Here is a 27,282-nt window from a genome sequence, read left to right as displayed (position 1 = left end):
GGAGGGCGGCCGGAGCCCTGGGAGGAGGGCGGCGAGCCCCGGCGGGGACTCCACTCTCCCCCCCGGCGGCCGGGGGCAGGGCGCCGGGGGGGAGGGCGGCCAGAGCGCCGGGGGGAGGGCGGCGAGCGGGCCGTGGCTCGGCTCTCCCCCCGGCGGCCGGAGCGCCGCGCCGCCCCTCTCCAGGTGCCGCCCCAAGCACAAGCTTGGTGGGCTGGTGCCTGGAGCCGGCCCTGAATGGGAGTCAGGCACCTAAACTGCATACCGCCTTTTGAAAATCCCAAACTGATCTGCATCATTAGAAGCCTGAATACCTTTGAAAATCTAGCCTGAGGAGTCTTATAATCAACAATGGCCTCTGCTTAATATTGACTGGAAAATGGAACCAACCGAAAAACTGAAATAACCACAGAAGAAAAATCATTTTACAATTCTGTATACTGAGCCTGATTCTCCTCTTGTCTGCACCAGTTTTACTCCAATAAATTTGGATTTACACCAGGGTAAGTGAGAGAAGAATCAGGCTCACTATGCTTTATAGACTGACATTTTTTCATAGTTACCAAAGCCAATACCAACAGTTAATATTGTCGTAGCTCATTAGTCAACAAACTCAGCCTCTGGCCAGGACAGCATATGACATACACAAGGAAAGTGAAATGTGGTTTGACAGGACACATCCTATCCAAACATGCCAGAAATTCGTATTCTATTTGAATGAAAGGAGACTTCTGCGGGGTACAGCAACCTAGGATAATGTCTTAGCAATTTATTTTATTTCCTTGCTTGTGATCTTCCAGTTCTCTGTGCCTCTGATTGGCAGGCACGAGTAGTGGAAAAGGCAAGACTCTGGGAACTGACTATATTTTGTAGTCTGAGCAGATAGAGGATTTGATCCTGAAAGTCCTTGTATGGTACACAGCAGGGTGCACGAGGTTGGCAAGTAGAAGACTCATGTGGGTGCAAATGAGATCAAGTGCTAGGCATGGTCTTCTGCACTGATAGTAATAAGCCTACCCTGAGTTCCCCCTCCCTTACTTGCAAGTGTGCATGGTGAAAAAGTGGCAGTATGTACAATTGTCTGAGGACACAAGGGCCTAAGTGCTGTCCTCATTTTACCAGTGTGGTGCTTAGCTATGTGCAACTTTCTCTGCTTTACTTTTACTATGAGATAGCAATATTGTTGTGACTGGATAGCAGTAATCTCATTAGTGCAGGTCAGGTTTACCTGTTCTTTTTTTTCCCATTCATCACTTTTTATTGTGCAGAATCAAGTGCACATTCAGCTACCTTCTCCCTTAATCACTAACATTAAACACATCATCTCCTGATGCTACTACCCCTGCCGGCTAAGGTTTTGAGAATTCCATTCATTTCTGGTATTGTCAGTAGGCTGCCCTTGTGCTTGTCACATTCAGATCATTAGTGGTGGATGGCGTGAGCAACTTTGTTACTTACTTCATAGAAGCCACGGACTAGAGCCTCTGTTTGCTGAACCACTCCTCGTTCCACACGCCACTTTACCATTCTCTCAATGTACTCCTTCTTGTTCTTTTCTGTCACCTGTGTATTTGAACCCCCAGATTTCAGCTCTCTTTCTGTCACCTATCAAATAGAAATACATATTGGGGTAGCAATGCAGAGATCACCATGTATTTCAAAATTCAAGGCAGGCTTTGCAAAACGGTGCGGCGCAAGCAACATTTCTGCATTCCTATCAGTACATCGCATCATTACAGCTCACCCTATGTTGGTGTCTCTCCCATTCCCATCAGAAAAATTAAAGTAATTAGCAGGGGAAAAACACATTCCAAATGGCATATACAGATAATGATTCAGATTCTTTGATTCACCGACATCACACTTGGTGAAGTGGGACACATCAAGGTGCCATGATTTTCTCTGCTCAGCCCCTCTTTCCAGCACAGGCTACAGCAGCCATAGAAACATAGACTATCAGGGTTGGAAGGGACCTCAGGAAGTCATCTAGTCCAACCCCCTGCTCAAAGCAGGACCAATTCCCAACTAAATCAGCCTTGAGAATGCTCCAACTTCTTGTGCCAGCTTGCAGTGGTCCCCCAGAAACCACTGACCAACTGATCATAGCCAAAACATAGCTCACTTTTACCACACGTGTTCATCCTGCCTTTCCCACCAAGAGCTGCAGGGAGGGTGACTTAGGAGCCAGTTATGCCAGCTCTATGCCTGCTGCAAACTTCCTAACCAGGGCAAAGGGAACAGGCCAGGACAGAAAATCAGCCCCAGTGTCAAGGAAGTCAGATTGTCTCACAGAAGAAATGCAATTAGTTGGTTAACTGTTGGCTCAAAAACTTACCTGTTTCAGTTCAAAAGTTTTACTCTCATGTGACATGCTCCCTTAGGCAAAAATTGTTACTGTGAGTAAAGCTAAGTGGAAGCGTATATCAATGGCTATAGAATTTCATAGCATCTTAAGGGTTAATTTTAGTTGGTTTGATTGCTGAAGTTTGAGGCAGACAAGAAGTGATTAGAAGGAATTAGCCTTAGGAACCTATGCAGTGAGCATATGATCTTTGGCAGATGTTGCAAAAAATTATCTACTTTGTAATTAAACTAATTTCAAATTCACTCTAATAGATTAAAAAAATTAAGAACAATTAAGGGTTTATTTGCATGAACATTTAGTCTGTGGCAAACTGGGGTGTGAGTCTACCCTGTAGTAGCCTGCTGCAGAGAAACTGTCCATGTGGACCTTGCTGCCACGCATTTACACTTCATTAATGCACTCTGATCCAGTCCCATTCAGGCATGTGGCAATTCTCCAAAAAGGGCCATATTTTTGGAGGTTAATGTACCCAACCTACACTCCCCCCACATCACATATCCTTTCAAAGCTTATTTTATGTTCTTTTAGATGAAGTATGATAAGCAGCTGTCAAGTGGTGCCATATGACTGTAGGTGAGGTGAAACAACGGTACCCAAAATGAGAAAGTGTCATTTTTTGCACAGTTCCAGAAACACTGCAACAAGACTACAACTACAGATTTTACTCTTTAAATTAATTTCAACATCTTAATGTGGTGTTCATCGGTCAAACACCAATGTATGTCCAAGTGATAATGTATTAAAAGGTTTGTATTGGTTTTGCATGGACAAGTATTTTTTTTTTTAACAGAAATGATGAAGCTGTGGCAACGATGTCAAATATCAACATATTGCAATATACTAACATGAAATGTTTTCACATCGCATATTCTTAATTGTCAGAGTGGGTCACAAGTGATTATAATAGTTTTCTATATTTTCAAATGAAATTTGCTGACCAGATGAGTTTCATATTGAAGGTTGTGCACCAGTAGCAGTAGATTGCGTGCCCATAGTTTGTACTGCATAGTGGGTAGATATAAATGTATGTGAATTCCTAATGTAATGCTTCTCCATTTGTACATATAATATAGTACATACAATGTAGTCTGCATATATAGGCAATTCATCTGTAATTGCCTGAGTATGCAGTACTAGTCTTTCAAATATTTTTAATTCAATGACATGCACAGGTCAGTATTAGTGTTAGAGATGACAATACACAGCTTCATATTGGGCTTCAATCAAAGTGCTCTAAAATGGTAATTTTGATACTAACATACAGATCTAATTTATATCTAATTTAGCATAAGTCTGTATATGTGTACAAAATGAAAAATGGTGATAGTGGTGGTGGTAATGCTAACAATATAATAAATTTACCACTACAGAGAAATTACAGTATATGAAGACATTGAGCACACAAGCTCCTTAAAGTTTACATCAAAGAGAAAAAGACTCTTCACAAACTTTGAAAAATGTGTTATTTGTCAAGAAAATCAAAAGAATACAAAACTGTCAAAGCAATCAGTGCTGGACAGAATTCTGTGATGCTGGCAGCAGAAGTCAGGAGAGATGAATTGTATTGACGGCTACTGGATGAGTTTTCTAGTTTAGATGATGTGCCACCAATACTCTGTCACAGGGGTTGCTTTCAGAAATACACAAGGAAGTTGAATGTTGCACATGTCAGAGTTTTACTGAACCCAGGGAAGAAAACAGATTCTGAATTTGATCAGAGAACATAATGTTCATCTGCTTCTATAGTCACCAGCGCAAGCATGTCCTCCAGCGATTGGCCCTGTTGCATTGTTTGCTTGAGAAAACCACACAAGAAAGACAAGAAACTTAATAAAATAGGAACATTTGAGAACAACCAATCTAAGGGAGGTAGCATGTCAAAGACAAGATGATGACATATTGCACTGATTATCTGTAGAAGACTTGATTGCTTTTGTCACTCAACATGCCTTTTTCCTCTTTGAGTAAAAGGAATCTTAAAGCAAAACCATCTAGTTGCACTGCAACAATACAGTCACATTATGAAATTGCACTTTATCAGCTGGTAGAAGAGATAGACAATTATATTATGTACAACAAGAAGACTCTTCTGTCCAAGCTGCTACAAAGATATAACGCCCTACTTCTCTCAGATGTAGAAACTGAAAGCTATTCTAGTAGCAAATTATAGGCAAGATTAGAAAAACATTATGGTTCTGCAATTTCATTCTATGAACAGCACGGAAAATGCATATCTACCATTGTTCCAGGCAGCACAATAACATTAGCTAATGCTATCCAAGCTGCTAGTCATCTGAAGCAGGAACTTAACTCATCCAAATGTTTTGTGGCTGTTCTTCTGGCGAATGAGCCTGATGAATAGCTTTCAAATGAACAAGTGATTTTGTATAATGCTGCTTCAATCCTTTGGTCTGAAATAGCCAAAACGAAAGCCTCAGTATGTTATCCAAAGTCAGGTGTTTGTAGTTTACAGAGGGCAGCTACTTTTGTGCCCCAATTGGTGCAGGAGTTTGTCCTTTGGTTGGTAGATAATTCAGCCAGCGGTATCGTCCTTGAGAAGACATTCAAAGAAGGTGTCTCTCAGTTGCAGAGTGCGTAGTATTTAAGTGTTCCAAAATGATCACACCTCTGCACACAGGTCTTGCTGCATGGCTAAACCCATGAGTTTGGGCCTCACAATTGAACTGACATACTGTACCTTCATGGATTCTGTAATTATGATGAGCTGAGGCAGTTCATCACTAGTGTTGCAAAAACTGAAGTAGAAAGACTCCAGAGGGGTATGTTCATTTCAAATGGAATTACACCCCTTCATGCTGGTAGAAATCTCATCCATAAAGGAGACAGTAATATAGACATCAGCATAGAGAGCATTGACGGAAAGGTACCTTCTTTTCAATGGCTAGAGTGGTATTTGAAGAACAGTTTGCAGATAGTTCAGCATCACAAGAAATATCACTGACCCATGGGAAAGAAAAGTCACTTATTCTACCCAGGTAATCAGAGACTCTTACGCAATGTGCAGTTTTTTCAAATACATACATCCAGAACCGACTCACGATAAAAAAACACTTAGAAAAAAAACTCTTCTCACCTATAAATGAACAATGTCTGAGATCTCTTCTGGAGTCTCTTAAGACTACTACTTCATAACGTCCTACCAATACCAAATTGCATTGATATTGTTCACACTCATGTGATTCCATTTTGGTCTAGTTTCAAGCATAAGCTTGCAACAAAGAAAGAGCATCTACACAGCAATTGCATATGTACCTATTGTGGATGAAGAACAAATGGAGAGATTTGTGACAGGTGCACTTGATTCTGATGGGACACATAGCTTCTTCAGCCTAGTCAAGAACTCAGTCATCAAAACATTTGCAGACATGGCCAAGAGGACCAAATTTAAGTTTGACAATGGAGGGACAATCACAGCAGCGATCAATCCAGCAATTGTTTTCCGCAGAGTCCTGCCCTTAGCAAGATGAAGAGATGATGTTTCCGCAGAGTCCTGCCCTTAGCAAGATGAAGAGGCAACTGTTCTTTGTCACCGAAGAGGACAGGTGCCTGTGTTCTTCTTCCATGCTGATGGAACTATGAGAACAACAGACAAAGCTGAATTAGGGCATCAGCTGGAAGCTCAAGCTGAAAGAATCCATCAGCTAAGAGAATGCAACTAGGGATATGTCTACACAGCAAAGAAAAACCCACGGCTGGCTCATCCACACGGTCCTAGAGCCTGGACTCCAGTCCAAGCCCGAAGTCTACACAGCAATGAAACAACTCTGCAGCCTGAGCCCTGTGAGCTGACTTGGTTGGCACAGACCAGCAGTGGGTTTTTCTTTGCTGTGTAGACATATGCAAAGAAACCACTGTGTACATCAAAGATGCCATCAAAGAACGCTGTGATACAAATGATGGCTGGAGACAAATTCCACACATTCAGTGTATTGGCTGCTGAGTACTTAAGGCAGGTCCTAAAAGGATTTGAGAAAGCTAATTCTGTAATCAGAGTCTTTGACATATGATAACAGTAACTCTTTGAAAACTGCAGAAAGACAGCACTGGACAAGGTCTAAGGTTGGATGCAAAAAATACCAGGTGATTGGTGGACACCCTTTGCCTCCATGAAAAAAGTTTCTAAATGTGGCATCCAACAGCAGTCACTTGTAAAATTCCTCTGTGAATATATGGTTCAAAATGCACCTTCTTGTTGGAGGCTTTTACAATGGGGAAGTAGCAAAGTCCATCACCAGTGGGTATTGAAGTCCAAGACTTGTACAGTACTCAAGAGAAAGCAGATACAATGATGCCTCTGCATGCTGTATGTGCTAATATGGCTTTTGGGCCTCTCGGTGTCAAAGTAACCATAATAATTAGGTCACTTGACACAGAAGGTTTGGTTCTTGTGGTTCACTACTTTTCAAAAACGGAACACATATATAGCATATAGATTGAAAAAGGCACCATTATCAGCACAACTGACAAGTGTCGCTTCATACTGTGCATGCAATTTGTGACGCACTCACTCCTGACTTCTGCAACATACTTCCTGCTGTGTCATCCCTATTTGGTACTGGGAAAAAAAATCTGTGTTTGATGCTGTCAAAACAAAGGGAGCTTTATGCTCCAGAGATCTTGCCAAATTGGGAGAGAGTAACAGACAAGCTGCAATTTCTGCAGCAAGGAAATTGTTAGCAGTGATGTATGACCAGCGTAAGAAAGAAAAGGACACCCACATAAATCTGAATAGCTTGCACCTCAATCTAGCCATCAAAAAGGACAAGTCACTGGCCAAACTCCTACCACGTGAGGACAGTTTTGAAGAGCATGTCTAAAGAGCATATTGGCAAACAAAGATTTGGATGTCTTTGCACATAGGTGAACAAGATATTGGATCACCACTGCAACATGGATGGAAAAATGTGGATGATGAACTACTACCTGTATTCTTCAAGGGCCCAGTGGCTTCTGAGCTTCTACAAGATCTTATTTGTTCCTATACCAGTAGGGGCTCACTGCACAATCAACTGTGTCTATAGTCAGAACAATCTTCCCTGCACAGAACTGTGTACATGCCAAAGCAATGGAGACCACACACTCAATAGAGACCATAATGGTGAACAAGATGATAATGAAGTTGACTAGAAATGTCACCAGCTCTATTACATTTTAATTATACTTGTTCAAATTCATTATTCTATTTTGTTTCATCCTTTAGATAGTTGTCGTGATGCTTTGAGGTCACAAAGAAATGCAATTTTATGTTTTGCAATAATACATAGAGTCGTTAATCTAACAGAAACTAATGCAAATATTTCAAAGTTTTAATTGTGGATGGTATTATTGTTTATCCCATTTCTATGGTAATGGCACCACTTGTCAGTGTCACATCATACATCATCTTAAAGTAGACAGAATAAGCTTTCCAATGATGTATTATGTGCATGTGTATAGAGAGGGTACATTAAATCAACAAATCATGATGTCGGCTGCTCACCTGATTTCAAATAGGACTACATGAAAACACATTAACAAACTGTTAATGTACATCAGCAGGGTCCACATAGACAGTCTGCGGAAGGCTAGTGCAAGTAGATTCACACCCCAACTTGCCACAAACCATATGTTTGAGTAGACAAGCCCTAAAAAAATGATTTAGAAAGTGATGGAACCTCCTTATGCCCTTTTCAGTTTTCTGCTGCCATAGCAGTGATGTCTACTATAGATAATGAATGGGCTGCATACATGATTTATATGTTTATTAGTCCAAGAGATTGCATACAAAGCATATATAATATGATCTTCATTATTCTGCCCATTGACAGGGACTTAGAGTAGCATCATGAATTATGAAAACCCTTGGTGATTCATCCAAGCTCAAGCTTTAATGAGAAGCAGTAAGAGCAAGTAAGGGTAACCAGGGTAAAGTTAGACATAATGGGCTAGATCCTCAGCTAGTGTACATGGACTCCAATGGAGCTGCACTCATTTACACCAGCTGAGACTTTGGCCCCAGGGCTCAATTTCATCCCTGAAGACAGTGCATAGTTGTGATAGAGTCATGAAAGCCCCTGTTCAGCAAAGCAGTTATGCATGTCTAGCTTTAAGCATGTGCTTGAGTCCCATTGTCCCAAATCTCTTGCAGGATTTCCCAAAACATGCAGCCTTCCCGATGATTAATTTCTTCAGCTTCTTATTATTTCTATATAGTATACTATCCGAATCCTCATTATCTGATCCTCTGCATTATCTGATTCCCTTCCTTGTCCCCCATGTATCTCAAGCTGATGAGCAAAGACCTCTGGGCTGAACTGCAAGGAGGAGGACAAGCCCCCGGACACAGGGGAGGCCACCCTGCTGCTGAATGTGCAGAGAACCCTCAGGAGTGAGTGAACAGAGCTGTGACAGCAGAGCTGCAGAGGGATTTGTGTGCTGCCACAGGGACAGTGACACACAATCCCTGCAGGTGCAAGGCGCAAGAAAGACTGCAATCTTGGTGGGGTAGAGCTGAGTCCGATGCTGCACCCAAATGTCCCTTCTAGATTTTGTTTGCCCTATCCATCCTTTGAGATGCAGCTCCCAAATATTAATAGAGCGACCACTGTGATTTACATTTTGGTAAAGTATTGTTCACCCACTCTTTAAATGATCCAACAACTCTTCAAAGTTGGACTCATCTGTGAGTAATATATAATTCCAGGTTTCATTCTTCCATTTCCTAAACTTTCTTGTCCACAAGATCTTTGTTGTTTGACCATATTCTTTTAAACACAGTTTTTTTGGCAACCAGTCTACAATTTTCAATCTTCTAATTTTGCTGGCCAAATTCTTGGGACTCTCTGCTAGATCATTTGCCACTTGTCTGCTTGAATGGTATCTAGCTAACACAGAAGTTATTCTTAAATACTGAATATCAGGCCCTCAACATTTGCTTCCTCCCATGACCAGCTTTGGGCCTGATCCTAAAACCCATTAAAGTCAATGAGAGTCTTCTCATGGATTTATCATTTAACATTTATATTGAGGTAGCACCTAGAGGCCAACCTGATTGGGGCCTCAATGTGCTTGGTGCTGTACAAACATTCAGAAAATGACAGTCCCTGCCCAAAAAAACCTTAAAATCTAAAAGGAGATTAGGGCCAGATTCTGATGCTCTTATTCACAATGAAAGTCACCTTACTCCACCAGTAATCCCAGCTAAGTCAATGGGTCTGCTTGTGAAGTAAGGTACTAGTCAACATGAATAATGGTATCAGAATCTGGCCCTAAGTTGTTCATCTGGTTTAGTACTATCAGATATCTTGATCTTTTCTTTTAAAATCCATCTCATTTGTAGCATGCAACAAAATCCCACTTAATGATATGCATCTTCTCTTTGCAAAGAGCGTAATTCTAGGTAGCAAGCCAGGTGGTGCTCTCAGATGAATGAGCACAACTCCCATTGATATTTTCACTTACCTTCATTGTCTACTAATGTAAATATACATGTAACTCATCTGTCCGTACAGTGTATCTGCATAACTTTGTTTGTCCGTCTACGTCTTTACGCATTAGTTTTAAACTGCCATTTCTGCCCGAGCAACCACTGCATCGTCATTTGGATGTCACGCAAAGTTTTGCTCAAAGCCAAGAAAACAGTTGATGGCTGGGCTGTGTAGAATAATCCTATCTCTTCTGAAGAGGCCCCAATACTTGTAATCCCTTATCCTGCCCCCTGGATTCTGTTTTTGCCTCTTGTCCTTCCTCGCTCCCCCTCTTTCCCTTGTCATTAGTCTCTATCCTCTAGTTCCTTTCCACTAGTCTACAGACACACCAGAGTTCAACCTCAACCTTGAAAATACCCTTCTGCAGACTCTTCTGCTTCCAAGATCCTTATTGCTGACCTATTGTTTACTCCTGCTGCCAGATTTTCTCTGCTCCAACTCTATTCTTGATCTCCTCCAGCCTGGCTTATGCCCTTACTACTTCCCTGGAAAGTCACAGGGGCAATATTTTACTTTGATCTCTCTGCTGCCTTTGAGACTACCAGTCAAACCCTCATCCTGAACTTTCTCCTTTCCCTCGGCTTCGACACTTCTTTAGTCTTCAGCATCTCCTTTGGTGGCTCTTAATCCTGCCCCTAACTCCCCATTGGTTTCTCTTGGGGCTCTGTCCTCTCTTTCTTTTTTCTAGGCAACTTCATCCACGCTCACAGCGTTACCTACTGTCTCCATGCTGATGATTGCCAAATCTGCCTCTCTAGCCTCATCTCTCCCCTTTTGTACAGTCTACCATCTCCAGCTGTTCTTCCTACATCTCCTCTTTGATGTCCCACCACTATCTCATTGGGTCAAATTCAGTGGGGTCATATGTGGTGGTGTAAAATACACAGATTATGCTCTCATTTACAAAAGTGTAAATGTAAAGTAACTCCAGTGAAATCAACAGAGCTATCCTGAATTTATATTGGTATAACTCAAAACTAAATTTGGCCTCATGCCTAAGTTGGTTAAACAAACAAACAAACAAAAACAAAATCAAAACAAACAATCAGGTGTAAGTGGCAGAAGCATAATTACTGGGGGTGCATAACTAAGGGTAATTTACATGCCCAGTGGGCAGAAGGAGGTGAGGATAGGAGGAATAGCAACTAATAGGAAGTTGCAAGGCAAAGTAGTGATGAGGGTTGCCATACCATATGCCACCTATTAGTTGTTCCCCCCCATCCTTTCAGTCACATCAACATGTAAATTACATCCTTTGTCCACAGTCACCGAATAACAAATCTGTCTGAATTACACCCTAGAAAGAGGCGCTATATTCCACTTTAGAGAATTCCTTCTGTTCATCAGTGTGTGGCTGACGAGGCCTGTAGGGAAGCCAGGGCTGGTATTGTACACGGTAGACTCTGAGAATAACTGTGTGCACTGAAATAGATGGCTTATAAGAACAAAAGGCAAGAGATGAAAATGGCATTGAAAAGGTTAAAGGAATTTACTATGAATCTGTTCAAACAGAATGATGTTCATTGTGTTTGACTATGTCAGTTCCAAATCTGTTTTTCAAACTCTGCAATGGTTTGTCACATAGCCATACTCACCTGGCCAAACACCTCCTCATTCACTGTGAAAGTGAGATCCAGGATATCAGTGATGTTGTTATCCTTCATCCACTGCAAGCTCTGATGAAACTCCTCATCCAGGTACTCCAAGTCACTTAAATCACATGGCCTAATTGTACAGCAAGACAGAGAAACGACGAGGAAGATATAACCTTATGTGTACCAGGATGATGGTTTACTGCTCAGAACATGTACAGTGTTTTCTTATGACAAAGCTCTGACAAAAGCTGATGCCCTTTTGACTTTATACATACACCTTTTGTTAAAACACCAAACTCAAAGTGCGTGGACTACAGAACATTAAATATCAGTAAAAGAGAATGATGTGCATTTTAAAAGCTTATTAAAAGAGACTTCACTGCAAATTCAGATTAATCCTCATAGACTTTAAGGTCAGAAGGGACTTAGTCTGACTTCCTTCATATTGCAGCCACAGAACCTCCTCCACTAGTCCTGTAATAGACCCCTAACCTCTGGCTGAGTTACTGAAGTCCTCAAATCATGGTTTAACCAACCATTTCAGCTAAACATTCCTCTGAGTTATCATCTGTCAATATATATCAATTCATTCAACTGAATCTTGGTATATTTTATGTGGCTTTTCTTATTGCATAAAATTGATTAAAGAGCAATAGACCATCCATTAAAATATCAAAACATTTCAATGAGCATTAAAAGTAATACATTACTGGGCATCTCCTGGTTGTCATTGTGTAAGACAGGCTGAGCAAAACCCACAAGAAACCTGTAATGCTTTACATCCATATTAACATTTGGGGAGGAGGGATAGCTCAGTGGTTTGAGCATTGGCCTGCTAAAACCAGGGTTGTGAGCCCCCTCCTTGAGGGGGCCATTTGGGGCAAAAATCTGTCTGGGGATTGGTCCTGCTTTGAGCTGGGGGTTGGACTAGATGACCTCCTGAGGTCCCTTCCAACCCTGATATTCTATGATTAAACATAATTAATAAATGCTTAGGCTGAAAAAAAAATCCAAACAATGGAGCTTGGGCAATTAAGGTTTTTCCAGTGACATGCAAGATAACTCATTTTGTTTAGAGAAAAGAATTGTTTCTCTGTAGACTGTCCAATTAAATATGCTTTTCAGTGACCCATATCCCATTTAAATGGTTCGGACTGCATTTTCCTAATATTAAAATTTAGGAATGTGGACCAATATTTTCAAAAGTGGGTGCTTAACTCCAATGCCTTTTAACCCTTTAATCAACACTGTTAATATTAAAGAAGGGCACAGTCTGGGGGAAAAAAGGAAATGATTAAATCTCCCTCCCATCTACTCTAAAAACAACAGTGGAAGAACTTGAAAACTAAGGTCCCAGTCCTGCAATGAGCTCCACAAGGGTTTGTTTCTGCAGAGATCATGGCAGGATCAAGGCCCAAGTCTCTGTTGATTGCATTCATATACTTACAGCCTCAGTAGTGCTTTATAGAATGGCCTCGTGAAGAAAGCATCAAGAAGGTACTGATGAATGAGAGCAAGGCCAAGGATACGACCACTGAACCTGAACCTAGGATACAAATAACACACAGTAAATGATGTGTAACTCAGAACATACCAATGTAGGAGCTTATATATATATATATATGTTAAATATCTTGTACTGAATTTGGCCTGCTTAACATGTTCGTCTGCCCACTGTGATGGGGTGCCTGCCCCAAACTGGGCTCTAAGAGGTTAATAAAGCCCTACGGAGGCTGCACAGGAGGCAACCAATCAGAGAAGGGCTGAAGGGAACAGCCAACCAGGGCCAAGCGGGCCCATATAAAAAGGGAGCTGCAGGGCTGGGAGCCCAGGGGGAAAGGACTGTGTCTCTGGAGGGCTGAGAGAACTGCCAGCACCCTGGACAGAACAGTGCTGCGAGCAGGGAACGGGGGAATGAGAGACAGCTCCTGGCTGACTGCTGGAGTTTGCAGGCTGAGGCTCTGATGCAAGGGCAAAGAGGATGCTGGGGCCATGAGGAAGTGGCCAGACAATTTGCTGCAGTTGCCACTAAAGGAAGTGGCTGAACAGCAGACTGCAGGTCCCCCAAAGGGGGGAGCACAGTGTGTGTGGCACGGCCGGAGGGCTGCGTTGCTGAAGAGGACGCCACAGTCCTTGGAGAGATGTGGGTCCTAGAGCAGGAGTGACGGCAGCGAGGCACCACCTGAAGAGGGTGCACTAATATGCGGAGCTAATCTCCAAGACAGCCAGCAGGAGGCGCCACAGTGATGAACCCTGTCATACCACTCATCGTAACAGATTACGGTCCCCCCCACAGAAAGCAAACTTTTATTAAGAAACATTTGTGTTTTTAGCCCCTATGGTTGCAGTGAAAACTTTCCAAACATGAACTGAGTGTCACTGATGCAAAACCAACACAGAGCTGTCTTCCTGAGTCTGCAGACAGACTGAAACAACAGCTTTAAGAGATGTTAACAGTCCCATTCATCTTAGTAAAGTGTGAACTTTTAGGCATAACAATGGCACTTTAACAGCCAGATTTCCAAATAATTCATGTGCACAATTACTGCAATTCTGTGCACAGATCAGGCAAGTACATGTGCAAATGGCAAACAACAAAAATAGCAGTGGTCCTAAAAGTGCCCTGAATCCCTTTGTCCCACTGAGTTATGCTGAATGCAATATTAACTTCACTAACTAAATGTTTAGTTATTATATAAAGGCCACATTCTTCCCTTGATCTTTGAATAAGCCTTCCACTGTTAACAGTAGATCTGCTGAGACTCAGTATGATAGCCCCCTAGCGTAGATGCAGCCAACAGAAGTTCTTCTGTCAGTGTAGTAACACTACCTCCCTGAACGACGTTAGCAAGAGACGCATTCTGCCACTGACATAACTGCGTCTGCACTGGGGGTTTTGTCAGCATAGCTATGTCGATCAGGAGTGATTTTTTTCCCACCCCCCTCACCATGTAGCTAAACCAATATAACTTTTAAGTGTAGACCAAGACTATTATTATGATTTGAGCCCCTGAGACAGTCTATATCCCAGTTTTCTACAAATTGTTCACGATTCCCATATCTAGTTTAAACAGATGCAATAATGTGGCAGCGATACATAGCTCTTTCAGCCAACTAGATTATAAATAAAATGAAATGGCATTTGACAATAAATGGAAATGACACTGCTGCCGTGGTAAAACACACATGCCCTTATGAAAAAGTAATACTATTTTAGTGTATGCTAAATAGTTTGCTTTTTAATCTGGGAACTCTGTACTGTGAAAATGCTGGTGGTCTTCGATGGACCAGAGGACAGAGACAAACGTAAGTGTGTATATCATGCTGAAGTCCACTGGGCATTATGGTTAGAATGGCCTGGAAGACAGGAAACCTGAGTTTTAGTAATTGCTTTGCTGTGTGACCTTGGCCAAATCATTTCCCTTCTTTGTGCCAGTTTCCTACCTGTAAAATAGGGATCATAAAGTTTATCTACCTTTGTAAAGTACTCTTAAGACCCTCAAGTCATTTTACATTACCAGACAACAAATGGTAGTAAAAATGTTTGTTCACCACTAACCTGGGTCCGACTTTAATCAGTGACTTAGATGTGAAAGACTGTAATTTTAATAACTATCCCCGCAAACTGGAAATGACGTTCATGCATGTCAGAACAATCTAGTTATAAAAATCTGAGTTACTTTGTGTATATGTCTTGTGTTATGGTGTATGATGATAATCTGCTGTATCTCTACTCTTTAATAGGTAACCTTCCACCCATTCCAGCTTTAGAACCTTGCTTTTGGAGGGAAAAATGTATGACTGATTTCACAATGGGAAATTTTTATTTAAAAAAAAGAAGCTGCTTATCAATCCAAAAGAAAAAAAATAAAACTTAACTGTGAACACTCTAAGCATAAGGTGCTTTGAATTGATTGACATCCTAGTAAAATTTTACAGCACTGAAAAAAAAAAAAACATATCAAAAGCAAGAAACCGTTCCTTCCACTCCAGGGAAAAGCACACAGATCCCTTTTGCAAATGAATGATACATATTCCTTGCTGTAATAAAAGCAGCAATGAATATCTGTTCAGTCAACTCTCATGGGATAGAACAAGTGCTTAGTCTGTCAAATGGGGCACAGAATGACAGTGGTCCCAGTTAGCATTTACATCTCCACAGGAGCCGCCTGTGTGTCCCCTGCTGCCAAAAGTAGGCACATATGGTATATAGCTAACTATTAACAGAAGTGTGATTATATGACCCTTACAGCTGTTTCCATACCAGCAACAAAAGGCAGCTGTTGGGAATGTTTAGAACCCGTTTCACTTCACTTGTGGTCCAGTGCAATGTTTCCAGCAAAAAGCAATTAAAGAGGGGAGCTGACACAATGAAAACACAGTGGACGCCAGACAACTAAAGGTGGGGAAAATGCCTGAAGTGTTGACTTTAATCCTTCAGATTGAGAGTCAGGTCCATTTGTCCTAAATGATGCAACTGGTTTTTTACTTTCTCCATCATAATTTTTGAAAGTGAAAGTTCAAAATACAATAAGCATAAAGTACTATACTCCATTGCCAGAAGGCTCACTCTATACCCTCTCAGGTGAGCATAGAGGAGGACAATATTTTGGTGGGAACTCTTTGGAATCGTGAAACTGAAGGTAAAATGTCAAGGGAAGCACGACCTAGTTTGAGACTCTGATTCTGCTAAGAAATTGTTGGACATAGTGCTGGCTCCAGTCTGAAGGATTTAGGGTATGGTATAGTTAGGTGAGATATCCCCTTCAGAGAAAACAAGGCTTATTTACAGAATAAACAGTGTTGAGGTAAAGCCTGACTGGAGGGCAAAGTACCTTCCTTAAGCTGACATGTTTATTTTTCTGAGCAAGTGTAAATTGCTTATTAGAGGTAAGGATTTGTTTTAGCAAGAGAGGCAGGTTGGGTGAGTGGTGGGAGAGTGGTGTGGTTATGTGAGGACCCAATTCTACCCTGTTCTTTCAACACCCGTTCTCTCCCCTCCTGCAAGACAATGATTGAATCTGAATAACATACCTATAGCAGAGAAGGGAAATGGGGGAGGAAGGAGGGAGGGTAGTTAATGAACAGGAAATGGTGGGAGGAGGGAGAGAATTAATGAGTAGGAGAGCTGCTCTGGTTTGATTGTCTATTGACACCCTTCGTCCACTGAAAAAGGACATTCTGTGCAACTGCCTTTTCGCTTCTAATAATGCTACTCTTTGACCAGTTTGCAGGAGTTTCCTACAAATTCCTACACCTTCTGAGAATTTCACAGTAGTGCTTAAATTAGAGCTGACTGTAACATGTCTCATGCTGTATTCCAAATGATCTTATCCTTTTATACTGCTGCTGAAGAACCAGTTTTCATCCGTAAAGCAAATTTCTTATGTGTCAAACACTGTCTGACTGTTAATTTGCACAGATTAATTTTAGGCTTCATCTAAAAGGACTTGAATGAAGAGGGCTGCACTCAAGCCTTCTTGAGAGGCCTTCTGTAGTGAAGTTTAGACAACTGTACTGTGAGAGAAGGATACTCAGCAGACATAGACAGCTACATAGGTATTATTTTCACAGCAGTAGGGCAAAGATATCTGGGGCAAAAGGAATGCTGGAAATAAAGAGATACAGTAGTGTTGCAACTCCTGCAATTTTATCATGAGTCTTGCAATATTTAGTGTTTTACTTGAAGCCCCAGCTCCTGGAGACAAGTGGTTAGGTGAAAAATCTCAGCTTTCATTTGTTTTTTAAAAAGTTGCTAGCATCAAGGATGTGGAGAAAAGTGACCCAACTGCACCCAAATGGCTCATACAGCAGAAAGGAAATGAAAAAAACTGAAAAAAGTATTATATTTACAGAAATCTCATGATTTATAAACTGATCTTGTGATTTTTGAGGCCTGACTAATGGGTTTTTGAACCTTGCAAGTTGGCAATACTGTGCAGAGGGACCATAGAAGGAGGGCCTGAAGGGGAAAAAAGGACAGTTTCCTTCCCCACAAAATGCCAAGCTGCCCTTTGAGCAGTGGTTTGGAGGCCACCAGCCACTTTCTACTGGAAAAACTAAATTGGGACTGGACCAACATTCCTTATTTAAGTTTTAAATACTAGAAAATGAGATCAAAATGTCTATTCCATAAAAGTTCTTATACCAACCTTATCACCAGAAATTCTAACCACCACCAAGTTGTGTATTAAGCAACATGACTGACACTTGTCACATGTTGTTCTTTTCTCTCTTATCTCCTTCCCGGGGGAGAATCATATGTGCAGTGGAGTGTTTTGTTCAGTAATTATTTTTTAAATATGTACAGTCTGTTATGTGTTTATAGGGTAGCAAAGTGCTCCTGGGTAGGGCAACCAGGTTTCTGGGAAGTAGGATTAGATACAAGGAGATCAAATATATCAAGGAGCTTAATTTTTTTTTGGAAAAGAGGGAAATTTGTTAGGAAAAAAATTAAGAAGTGTAGGGGAAAAGGCATTTGCCATCCTTTGACTTTGCAAGGACCTATTTTTAGAGCAGAAGGATGCATTACATAAATAGCCCCACAATTATTTTTAAAGTTTTTTTTTAAAGTAGAAGAAATATAAAATCAGTGAGCCATATACTCTCATTCCTAAGACACAGCAAGGTGTGGATTAGTCAGTGATTGTTGCATTTCACGTAGGGTGACCATGTTTCCCAAAGGGAAAATGGGATACCACGTGGGGCTAGCCCTCCCCTCCGACTGCGTGGGGCTAGCCCGAGCCAGTTGGCAAGAGAAAGCAGGACAAATGCTCACTTTTGCCAAAAAAATTCAGGACGGTCAGGACAGGGCTTAAAAAAGGGACTGTCCTGGCCAAAACAGGACATATGGTCACGTTAATTTCATGGGTGTTTTACAGTGCACTAGATGCACACACCAATAGGCTCTAATGCACATGCTGTTGTGGGTTATTGCAGTAATTATATCTTGTGGTCATATTTTTGAATACAATAGTAAGTGGGCAGCAAATCAAATCAATTAGTAAATGTGATCATCTTTATAAAACCCTGGCAGTTGATCAAACTCACAACCTCTGAGCCTGCATTATAGTTTAGTCTGGCACACATATTTAACTTCAATTTGTGGTGACAGAACTACTGTACAATCATCAGAAATCTCTGTTGCCAGGACGGTTATACATACATAGCATGGTTAAATTTTTTTTTTATAATCATTTGTTAAATTCCTTGTTTCTTCTAATTTTGCAGTTTAGCAGTAAAACCACCCTCTCTCTCCAGCATGGTATCCCTGGGGGTGTCATGGTACACTAAAACCATCCACATATTTGCTATTGTGCTGTGTGCCCCAGTGCTTGAGGCAAACACTGTAGGCACTCCAAACAGTATGCCCTTTTGGCTCTAGAAAAAAAAAAAGGGTGCACATACCATAGGTACAAAGTATTGGTTGTGGAAAGACAGTAAAAATTCATTCCTAAATAAGCCCTAAGGGGGAATTCTAACAAGGGGAATACCAAGGCTATCACTGGCCCTCAGTCCTCCTTCAAGTCCACCCCTCTTTTTGAGGGTGAGGTCTTACAGTCTTAGTTTGATAGGTGTAGGCTTGGCTCTCTCTCTGATCTTTGGGGTATCACCTGGTGATCACACTGTCTGTGGGCCCCTCCCCATAGTCTCCCTGGCACCTAGGCACATTGGAGTACCACATGTTCCACTTGATAATTTTTCTGGGTCCCTATACCTCCTTCTTAGATATGCTAGGAACCATTTTTTGTCTTCCTGATTATCCAAAGGTGAAGCTAATGAGGGGGCATACAGTAATAAGCCTCACACCAACAGGTTTGTGTGACCCAATTTCTTATAACCATTGATTTATTTTACATACTTCACAGTATAGCCTAGAACTGTAAGGCACATCATTTTATGTTTTCTCACAAACTCAAAACTCATTCCAGGTTTACTAAGTTTTACTAAGTTTTTGAGGGAGCCTGTGTACTCCTACACTGATTAACTGCTTCATGTCAAAACCATGGATAAGTCAGTCAGCTAAATTTCACTTTGAGTTCTTGGGTTAATTCAAACTTAAAACTTAGAAACTCAAGAGGTGCGGAAACGGAAGGAATGGTTCACCCAAGTTCCTAGAACCTGAAACTGCTGAACATGGCACAGGAATTTATCCCTGCAAGTTCTGCCCAATTATACTGGAGTCTATGCACATAAATACAAGCCCTATCAGGATGATGTATACCATAAAGACACAATGTGTTTTGTTCAAGCTCTAAAGATGACAGAGAGTATTTCATGAGTCCCGCTTTGATAATATTCTCTCTTCCTATTATCCTGGGAAAAATCTATGAAACTTAGTTGTATTTTATACACAAAGTTGTAACATTCCTTTAAAACAGTGGTTCTCAAAGCTGGTCTGCCGCTTGTTCAGGGAAAGCCCCTGGCGGGCCGGGCCGGTTTGTTTACCTGCTGCGTCTGCAGGTTCAGCCAATCGCAGCTCCCACTGGCCGCGGTTCGCCGCTCCAGGCCAATGGGAGCTGTGGGAAGCGAACTGCAGAGTGGCAGGTAAACAAACCGGAGTGGCGAACTGGAGCAGCATAAGTACTGAGCAACCTCAGCTCTCACAGGTCACATTTCTAGAAGTCAGACCCACAACTTTCAGTTTTTTACCAAAGCAGACTGGAACCATACGCATAGTATTAAAGGCTAGTGGAATACTGGTACACCCTCAGTGTTTGATTTACTTTACTTTTCTAGTGTTTATCTGCCAATTCAATGCACTATTTTCTGTTTTTTCTTTACATACCACTTTAGATATCAGCAATCCAATACTAAAGAGAAATCTTACCCGAAAAAGCTGTTTTTCCTGCACAATGGACATGTGAAATGAGTACCCACTACATTTTCAACAGATCACATGAACACTGAGTTAGTGTCCAAACTTATGCTGTTCCTGAGGCTTAGGTTATGCAAAAACAATGAAATAATGCAAACCTCTACCTATGCTTCCTCCTTCACCTTAGTTGTCCCTACTGTGTCCCTCAAGAACTGCCTCTGTCCTAGCACCTTGGTACCGTCTCTCAAAAGATCGGATCCCTTATATCCTGGATGAGTTAATAAGCTGAATCTGCCACAATGAGTCAGCAGAGTTTTAGGGGCTTTATGGAGGATTCTAATGCCTGCAGTAAGATAGGCTGCAAGAAGAGTCCTGTCAAAGGAAGCAAAATCACATCTCCATAAGGAAAGCTATTTCAAATTCAGTCTTTTAAAGAAAAAGAGCAGTTTAATGAAGGAGGGGGCATGGCAAGATACTTTAATGATGACAGTGCAGTCCCCAATGTGGATGTTGTTGTTTGGGGTGATGGCATAGTAGGATGCCTCGGTGGATGCACTAGTCCAGTACATTTCCCAGGAAGCCACCGACAGAGCCCCTGTAAAACCTTCACCACAAATTACAGATACCCTCCCATGGTGGAACCCTGAGACAGAAGGCAGCCACCTACCATCTGACTAGAGCTGGGCAACACTTTTCTGGTGAATAGTAAATCCACTGAAAAGTGCATTTTTGGGGTTCAGAAACCATTCACAAATTCAGATAAAATTTGGTGAATAGTTTCAGCTTAAATTTTTTTTGGAAGTGTCAAAATTAAATGAGCCCTTTTGACATTTTTTGAATCGACATTCCATTTTGAAAATGTCAATTTTGTTTGACCTGAACACCTTTTTTTTTTCAGTTCAGCCACCAAAAAAATCAACTATTCGCTCAGCTCTATGCTCGACGTTCCTCAGAAATCAGGCCCTTTTTTGGACTCAGTTGCACTGGGTGAAAATTGTACTCCTCTGGGCTAGCAGCAGGGAATCAAGGACATCTAGTACAATTCCTGCTGATAACCACAGGAAAGATGCAGATCGAGTAGCAACTGACTCTCTGAATAACTAAAAGTTTCAGAGCTAATTTAATATATTTGACATTTTTACTTTCTTGCTTCCTATAACAGAGTATGCAGTTGCCTGAATCAACCAGGGTTTATGATATACACCATTTTGGACTGACTCATTATGACATATGGGTTTTTTTTGTTTATCTCCTCCCCTTCCCCCCCAGTTTTGAAGCCAACAAAGGAGCATTTTTGTTCAGAGCATTCTCAACATAAACTTCTGAGAACATTGGGGGGTTGGAAATCTGCAAACTGTTGAAATTTTATAACCAAAATGATTTATGTTTGTTTTTTGTTGCTTCAGAATGTGTTGAAACAGACCAGTCAAAGTCACTCAGAAAAATCTTAGATTCAGTCGTCTACTAGGCAAGAAGACTGTAAAAACACAAGCCAATGACTGCACATTTTCCTTCGATTGCTAATGAGTCACTGACATATATATCTAACACTGAAGCCACAATAACTGCCACAACCAATGACATGTTTGTTCTGGACGGCGTGGGGTGTCGAGGAGTGACAGTAAGGCCCCCTGTTTAACAGAAGCAGGTAAACACTATTATACTTTTATTTAGGAGTATTTTACTATACAAGGACCATAATCTGCTTTCTCTTGTCCCCAGGGCCAGCTCTAGGCACCAGCAAAACAAGCTGGTGCTTGGGGCGGCACATTTTTAGGGACGGCATGGCCGGTGCCAGAATGCTGCCCCTGCTGCCCCTAAAAATGTGCCCCGGCCGCCCTAGCTCACCTCCGCTGCTGCTGCCGCTTGAGAGCCTGGGAGGGAGGGGGAGCAGCGGCGTGCGAATCAGCTGTTTCGCGCACTGCGGCCGCTCGGGATCTCCCCCTCCCTCCCAGGCTCTCAAACCTGGCTCTCAAACCTGGGAGGGAGGGGGAGATCCCGAGCGTCCGCGGCGCGCGAAACAGCTGATTCGCGTGCCGCTGCTCCCCCTCCCTCCCAGGCTTGAGAACCTGAGAGGGAGGGGGAGACTCTGAGTGGCCGCGGCGCGCGCGCCGCTTCTCTCCCTCCCTCCCTCCCTCCTAGGCTTGAGAGCCTGGGGGGAGGAGGCAGGGCTGGGGATTTGGGGAAGGGGCGGAGTTGAGGCAGTGCCGGGGGTGGGGTAATTAAAAAACGGGGGGTGGGGGGGTGCGTGGCGGCCAAAATTGTTTTAGCTTGGGGCGGCAAAAATCCTAGAGCCGGCCCTGCTTGTCCCACTGTAAGTTCAGAATAACTTCACTGATGTAAACGTATAAAACTTAAGTTTGATGACAAGTATGCATTTGTCCAGAAGATATCCTGTTTTATGAAAGTATGGATGGATAGTTTTTCCAATGCTAAAAACATAACCAAAATAAAATCCACATGTCAACACAGAATCATGCATACTCAAAGTATTATGGACTTCAGAATTCTAAATGACAAGACTCAGATACACTATTAGTGATACAGCATAACTTTGCGACAGTATTTTTTGCCTGATTCTGCAAATCTCTGACCATCCTCAATTTCCACTGACATCACTGATCAACTCTCAGCACCTTGAAAGACTGGGTCCTTTGGTTACTATTATGAACCTTAAACATTACGACTCCAGTATTTCATTATGTATTTTTCTTGATACATTTGACAGTACCAATTTCTGGTTTGGCCTCTCTGGCCTCTTCTGCATTAAATACAAGCACATGAGTCTGTTTCAGTCTAAATAAATGGAACTACTGTATGTTGGAATTTTATTTCCCCACTTTTCTTTTATTAAGCTCAGTCTTTTATTCACACAAGGTGAAATTTACACCCCCTTCCCCACACAAAGCCCAAATAAAATGTGCAGAACAATAAGAGGGTCAAAAGAATGGACTACACTCCCACAACTTACAGGTCAGCTCCACTATTCCAGATCCTGGGCTGGAATGGGAGAGAGGAGGTGGAGAACCGTTCTTCTGCATCCACTCTCCATTGGTTTTGGCCAGTGGATGTAAGCACAGATGCAGTGCCCATCTCAATGCTTCTTTCTATTTCAGTATACAGGGAGCCAGCATGGAATTCTCCATCTTGCTGTTCTGCCAACTGCAATACACTATAGGGGATTTGATGGCCTCTTTCATCAATGGGTGAATTTCACCTACAGTGCTGCAAAAGATTGTCTTGACCTTAAGTCAAAAAACCATCATCATCTTTTGGTGAAATTATCCCTCCCTCTGCCCATCATATATGTAAAATTAGGCAATGTAGTTTGGGAGCTGGGGGTTAGGACAGCCACATCTCATGTTTCAGTGTCTAGCAATATCACCAATTCATGTCCTCCAAACAATTTAGAAAATTCTTCTAGTAAAAGAGGGAATCAAAACCAATGTAAATATGAAGCAGAAACTTCAAAAAATCTTTGAGGCTGTCAGAAAGGCTCAGTAAGAAGAACATTTTTTCCTTTCTTTGCTTTACAATTCGCCTTTAATCCTTCTGTGTATATCAATTCCTCCTGACCCTTAATATATAATTAACAAGCTGTTCCAGCAGTACTACATGTAATTCAGTCATGCCTCAACCTTAAAAGGAAAATCAAAGTTTATTTAAATACATTAGGACACAGGAGAGATCATAATACGGAAGCAACAAGGCACTTCAGTAACACAGACTTCTCAAGTCAAGTAAGATGACTGTCGCTGCATATTTATTTTAATAGTATATGACTCTTGTCTAGTAGATTTACAATAATGCTTTAAAACTTATCATTAATTAATGATTAAAATGTATACAGTAATGTAACCTAAAATACATGGTTTTCTATAGTGTCTTTCATCTGAGAATTTCAAAGCACTTTAAAACATTAATCAACTTGAAATCCATTTGATATATACTAGGTATTGATATCCCTATTTTGTAGCTGGAAACTGAGGCAGAGTGAGGTTACAGTCTAAATTTTCAAAAGTGATGAGTGGTTTCGGGTGTCTTACTTGAGATATTTTAAAGGGGCCCAATTTTCTGAGGGTGGGGACTCAGCACTTTTTGAAAATCAGGCCTCTTCAAGCTGTCTCCAACTGGTCACCCAAAATCATTCATCACTTTGGAAAACATAAACCCACAAGACTTGCCCAAGTTAGTCAGTGGCAAGGCCAGAATAGAATCCATCTGACTCCCTGCCACAAACCCTCTTAGGCCCTTTTTTATAGGCTTCGTATCTTAAGACAATTTGTCACATGCTTGTCAAACATTGTAATAAAAACTTATTGGATTTATAAAATTGTGTCCTCTGGCTGGTAGGATACTAGTGGCAATGAATTTGCGGGTCTCAGCCTAATAGTTTGTTAGTCCATGTAACAAAACTCCAAACAAACAGAAACAACACAGCTTGGCAATATCTGATCAGGAGAAATCCAGGGCTGGAATAGTAGGGTTGTGGCAAGTTAAGGGGAACGTGAACTGGTTGTGTGGGGAAACTTGCTCAGAGCCTGACTCTCAGTGCTCATACAAATGGATACATCCATGGACAAATTCGAAAAAGAAAAGCAAGGGACACTGAACCAGATTTTCAGCTGGTGTAAATTGGCCTATTTTCATTGAAGCCAATGAAGCTAGGTGAATTTACAGCTACTCAAGGCTTAGCCCTCTGTTTAAAACCATAACTACTTATATGTGGTCCATCTTAAATCTCTGCACAAACAGAGGTTGTTTACAGCACTCAGGTTCTCCAAAATGCTTCCACTACATAAGTGTCTTCAGCCTTGTAGAAGGTGAACACCCACCAACACCTAGTGGTCAGGTGGGGATTGGCTGGTCATCTGAACACTGAAAACACAATACTGCCCTCCAGTGCTCCCACTCCAAGGGTTTCCAGTCCTCTCCTTTAACACAGCAGGGACTTTGAGGTCTGGGCCCTTGAATAGTGGAGGTCTTTTCCAGTTGGGATCTCACCCATGGTGAAGGCTCCTGTTGTTATAAGGTCCTCTCGGAGTGGGTAGGCGAGCCGGGGCTCATACTCTCCATTGGGCTCTGGTTCAGGGCCCAATGGTGGGGCAGCTACACTCTGTACATTGGGGTGCTAAGCAGCTGCCTCCCCCCCAGACCACTTCCTATCCCAGTCTCCTTTAGCTTCTCAGAGTAAATCACAGAATCTTCAGTCAAGTCTCTGACCTGCACACTCAGTCACCTGCCTAGCCTTGAGGTTTGCTCAGGTCTGCATTGTCACGTCGCAGACAATGAGCACCTGGGCAATACTTTCCACTCAGAGTATCCATCTGCTCCCTTCCACTGCCTGCCTCCCCTGGAGCTATGCCCAAAGCTGTTCCTTAACCCGCTGCTCTCAAGTCTGGGGTTTGCATACCCCATCACAAGCCTTTATTTAACAAAAAAAGCAAGGAACTGTCTGAGAGATCAACTCAGTCTTAGGGTATTTCTAGCACATTCTAAATATTTATAAAGTAGCCATGGCATTGCAGTACCAGTATCCAGTGATCCAGTAATTGTGATCTAGTAATTGTGAAGTCCATAAATGCCTAATCGTGTCAATAAAAATGCTGTCATTAACCCTTTCTGAAAACAAAGATGTTTTAAATTAGCATAATCCTCTGGGTCTCCTGATGACATTTTATGTCTGATTTTTGTCTGTCCATATAAATTTTATGGTTCTTTGGGAAGAGATGGGGTAATCTTTTGTTCCTTTAATTGCTGTCTCTGATTTATATTTACAAACTGCCAGTGAACCAAAATCCTAAAGCATACGGATTATGGAGACGGGTGGGATAAAAGATCAACTAAGATCTTGGCTACATTTGTGGCAGAGTGTAATGTATGTGTAGCTACATGCCATATTGAAAAGCAGACTGTGTCCACACTGTGATGTGTAGCTACACATGGCAGGGATAGGCTTTGGCAGGGGGCAGACAGCAGGGAAAGTCACTGCAGTGGGGAGCTGCCTGAGTCTTTCCCTGCTGCCCCCCCGCCCCGCCAGAGTCTTTCCCCACTACCAGAGCTTTTCACTGAGGCAGTGGGAAGGCAGCACAACATTATACTGCTTAAAATAGCAGTGTAGACGGGGGAGGCACTGCTTGGGTGTACAGAGAGCCATGTAGAGTACATACCCTAAGATTCTGGCATGTCAGTACTCTACACGCCTAAGCACTGCCTCACCATCTACACTGCTATTTATACCCGGGCTAGCTGGGCAGCGTCTGTACTCTACACATTGCCATATATGTAGACATACTTTAAGTGATCTAGGGACAGAAGCCCTATATATTTAACAGTAAAATGTTCAAATCAAGTTGATCCTGCTGCTGAAAGCTGGGTGCAATAAATTCATTTATTTCCCTCTAGACCTGCTGGAGTTTTCTCAGTCAATATGACGGAGTTCAGTGATATGAGGGAGTTCTATTGAAATCAATAGTGTTACACTGGGGTGAGACTGCTGTGAGAGAAGAATCAGGCCCAGTCTCTAGGATTTTCCTTGTTACTACAGTTAAGGGTGTATCAGACATCTGTAAACAGACAGACACAGAAAGAGAAACAGGATTTCCATCTGACCATGTTTTGCAAACATCCTCACTGTCTGATTCAGATGCAGCTGAAAAGAGAAGGGTGTCCTTGTTATGACTCTCAGACTGAGTTCTGACAGCAGAGATGGGGACTAAATGGCCACTCTTAAAATTAAGGAAATGATAAATTGTTCCATGCTAATAAGTAGAACTTCAATTATATTATGGCTGAATTATAGCTACATTAGCAGTCTGATTTGGGTAATCACTTGAGCAATGAAGAAGCACTGATATGCCATTGTTTGGGTCTGGCGAAATGTATCTTTGTCCATCTGCACAGATCTGATTACAGAACTGCAGTCTAGTTCTGCAACCCTGCCTAATAATGACTAGAACCTTCCTCCTTAAAAAGTCCCATTGATTTCATGAGACTACCCAGAGAGTAAGGAAAATCCCA

At 41.9% G+C, this 27,282-nt stretch overlaps 1 protein-coding gene across 1 annotated transcript in view; it reads right to left on the bottom strand.

Moving 5' to 3' along the window:
- The window catches only part of LOC112113135 (E3 ubiquitin-protein ligase HECW1-like), a gene marked incomplete at its 5' end in the record, with an annotated part of 150,531 nt that overhangs the window by 13,262 nt on the left and 109,987 nt on the right, over positions 1-27,282 (bottom strand). Inside the window, 3 exons of the mRNA XM_026654074.1 lie at positions 1,456-1,602; positions 11,445-11,574; positions 12,892-12,990. Coding sequence (XP_026509859.1) covers positions 1,456-1,602; positions 11,445-11,574; positions 12,892-12,990 — 376 coding nt within the window. The remainder of the gene's footprint in view (positions 1-1,455; positions 1,603-11,444; positions 11,575-12,891; positions 12,991-27,282) is intronic.

Source organism: Terrapene carolina, unplaced genomic scaffold, assembly GCF_002925995.2.
Source record: "Terrapene carolina triunguis isolate 2854851 unplaced genomic scaffold, T_m_triunguis-2.0 Scaffold180, whole genome shotgun sequence".
Classification (NCBI taxonomy): domain Eukaryota; kingdom Metazoa; phylum Chordata; order Testudines; family Emydidae; genus Terrapene; species Terrapene triunguis.
The sequence above is the reverse complement of the archived record's forward strand: the minus strand, read 5'-3'. Positions and strand labels throughout refer to the sequence as shown.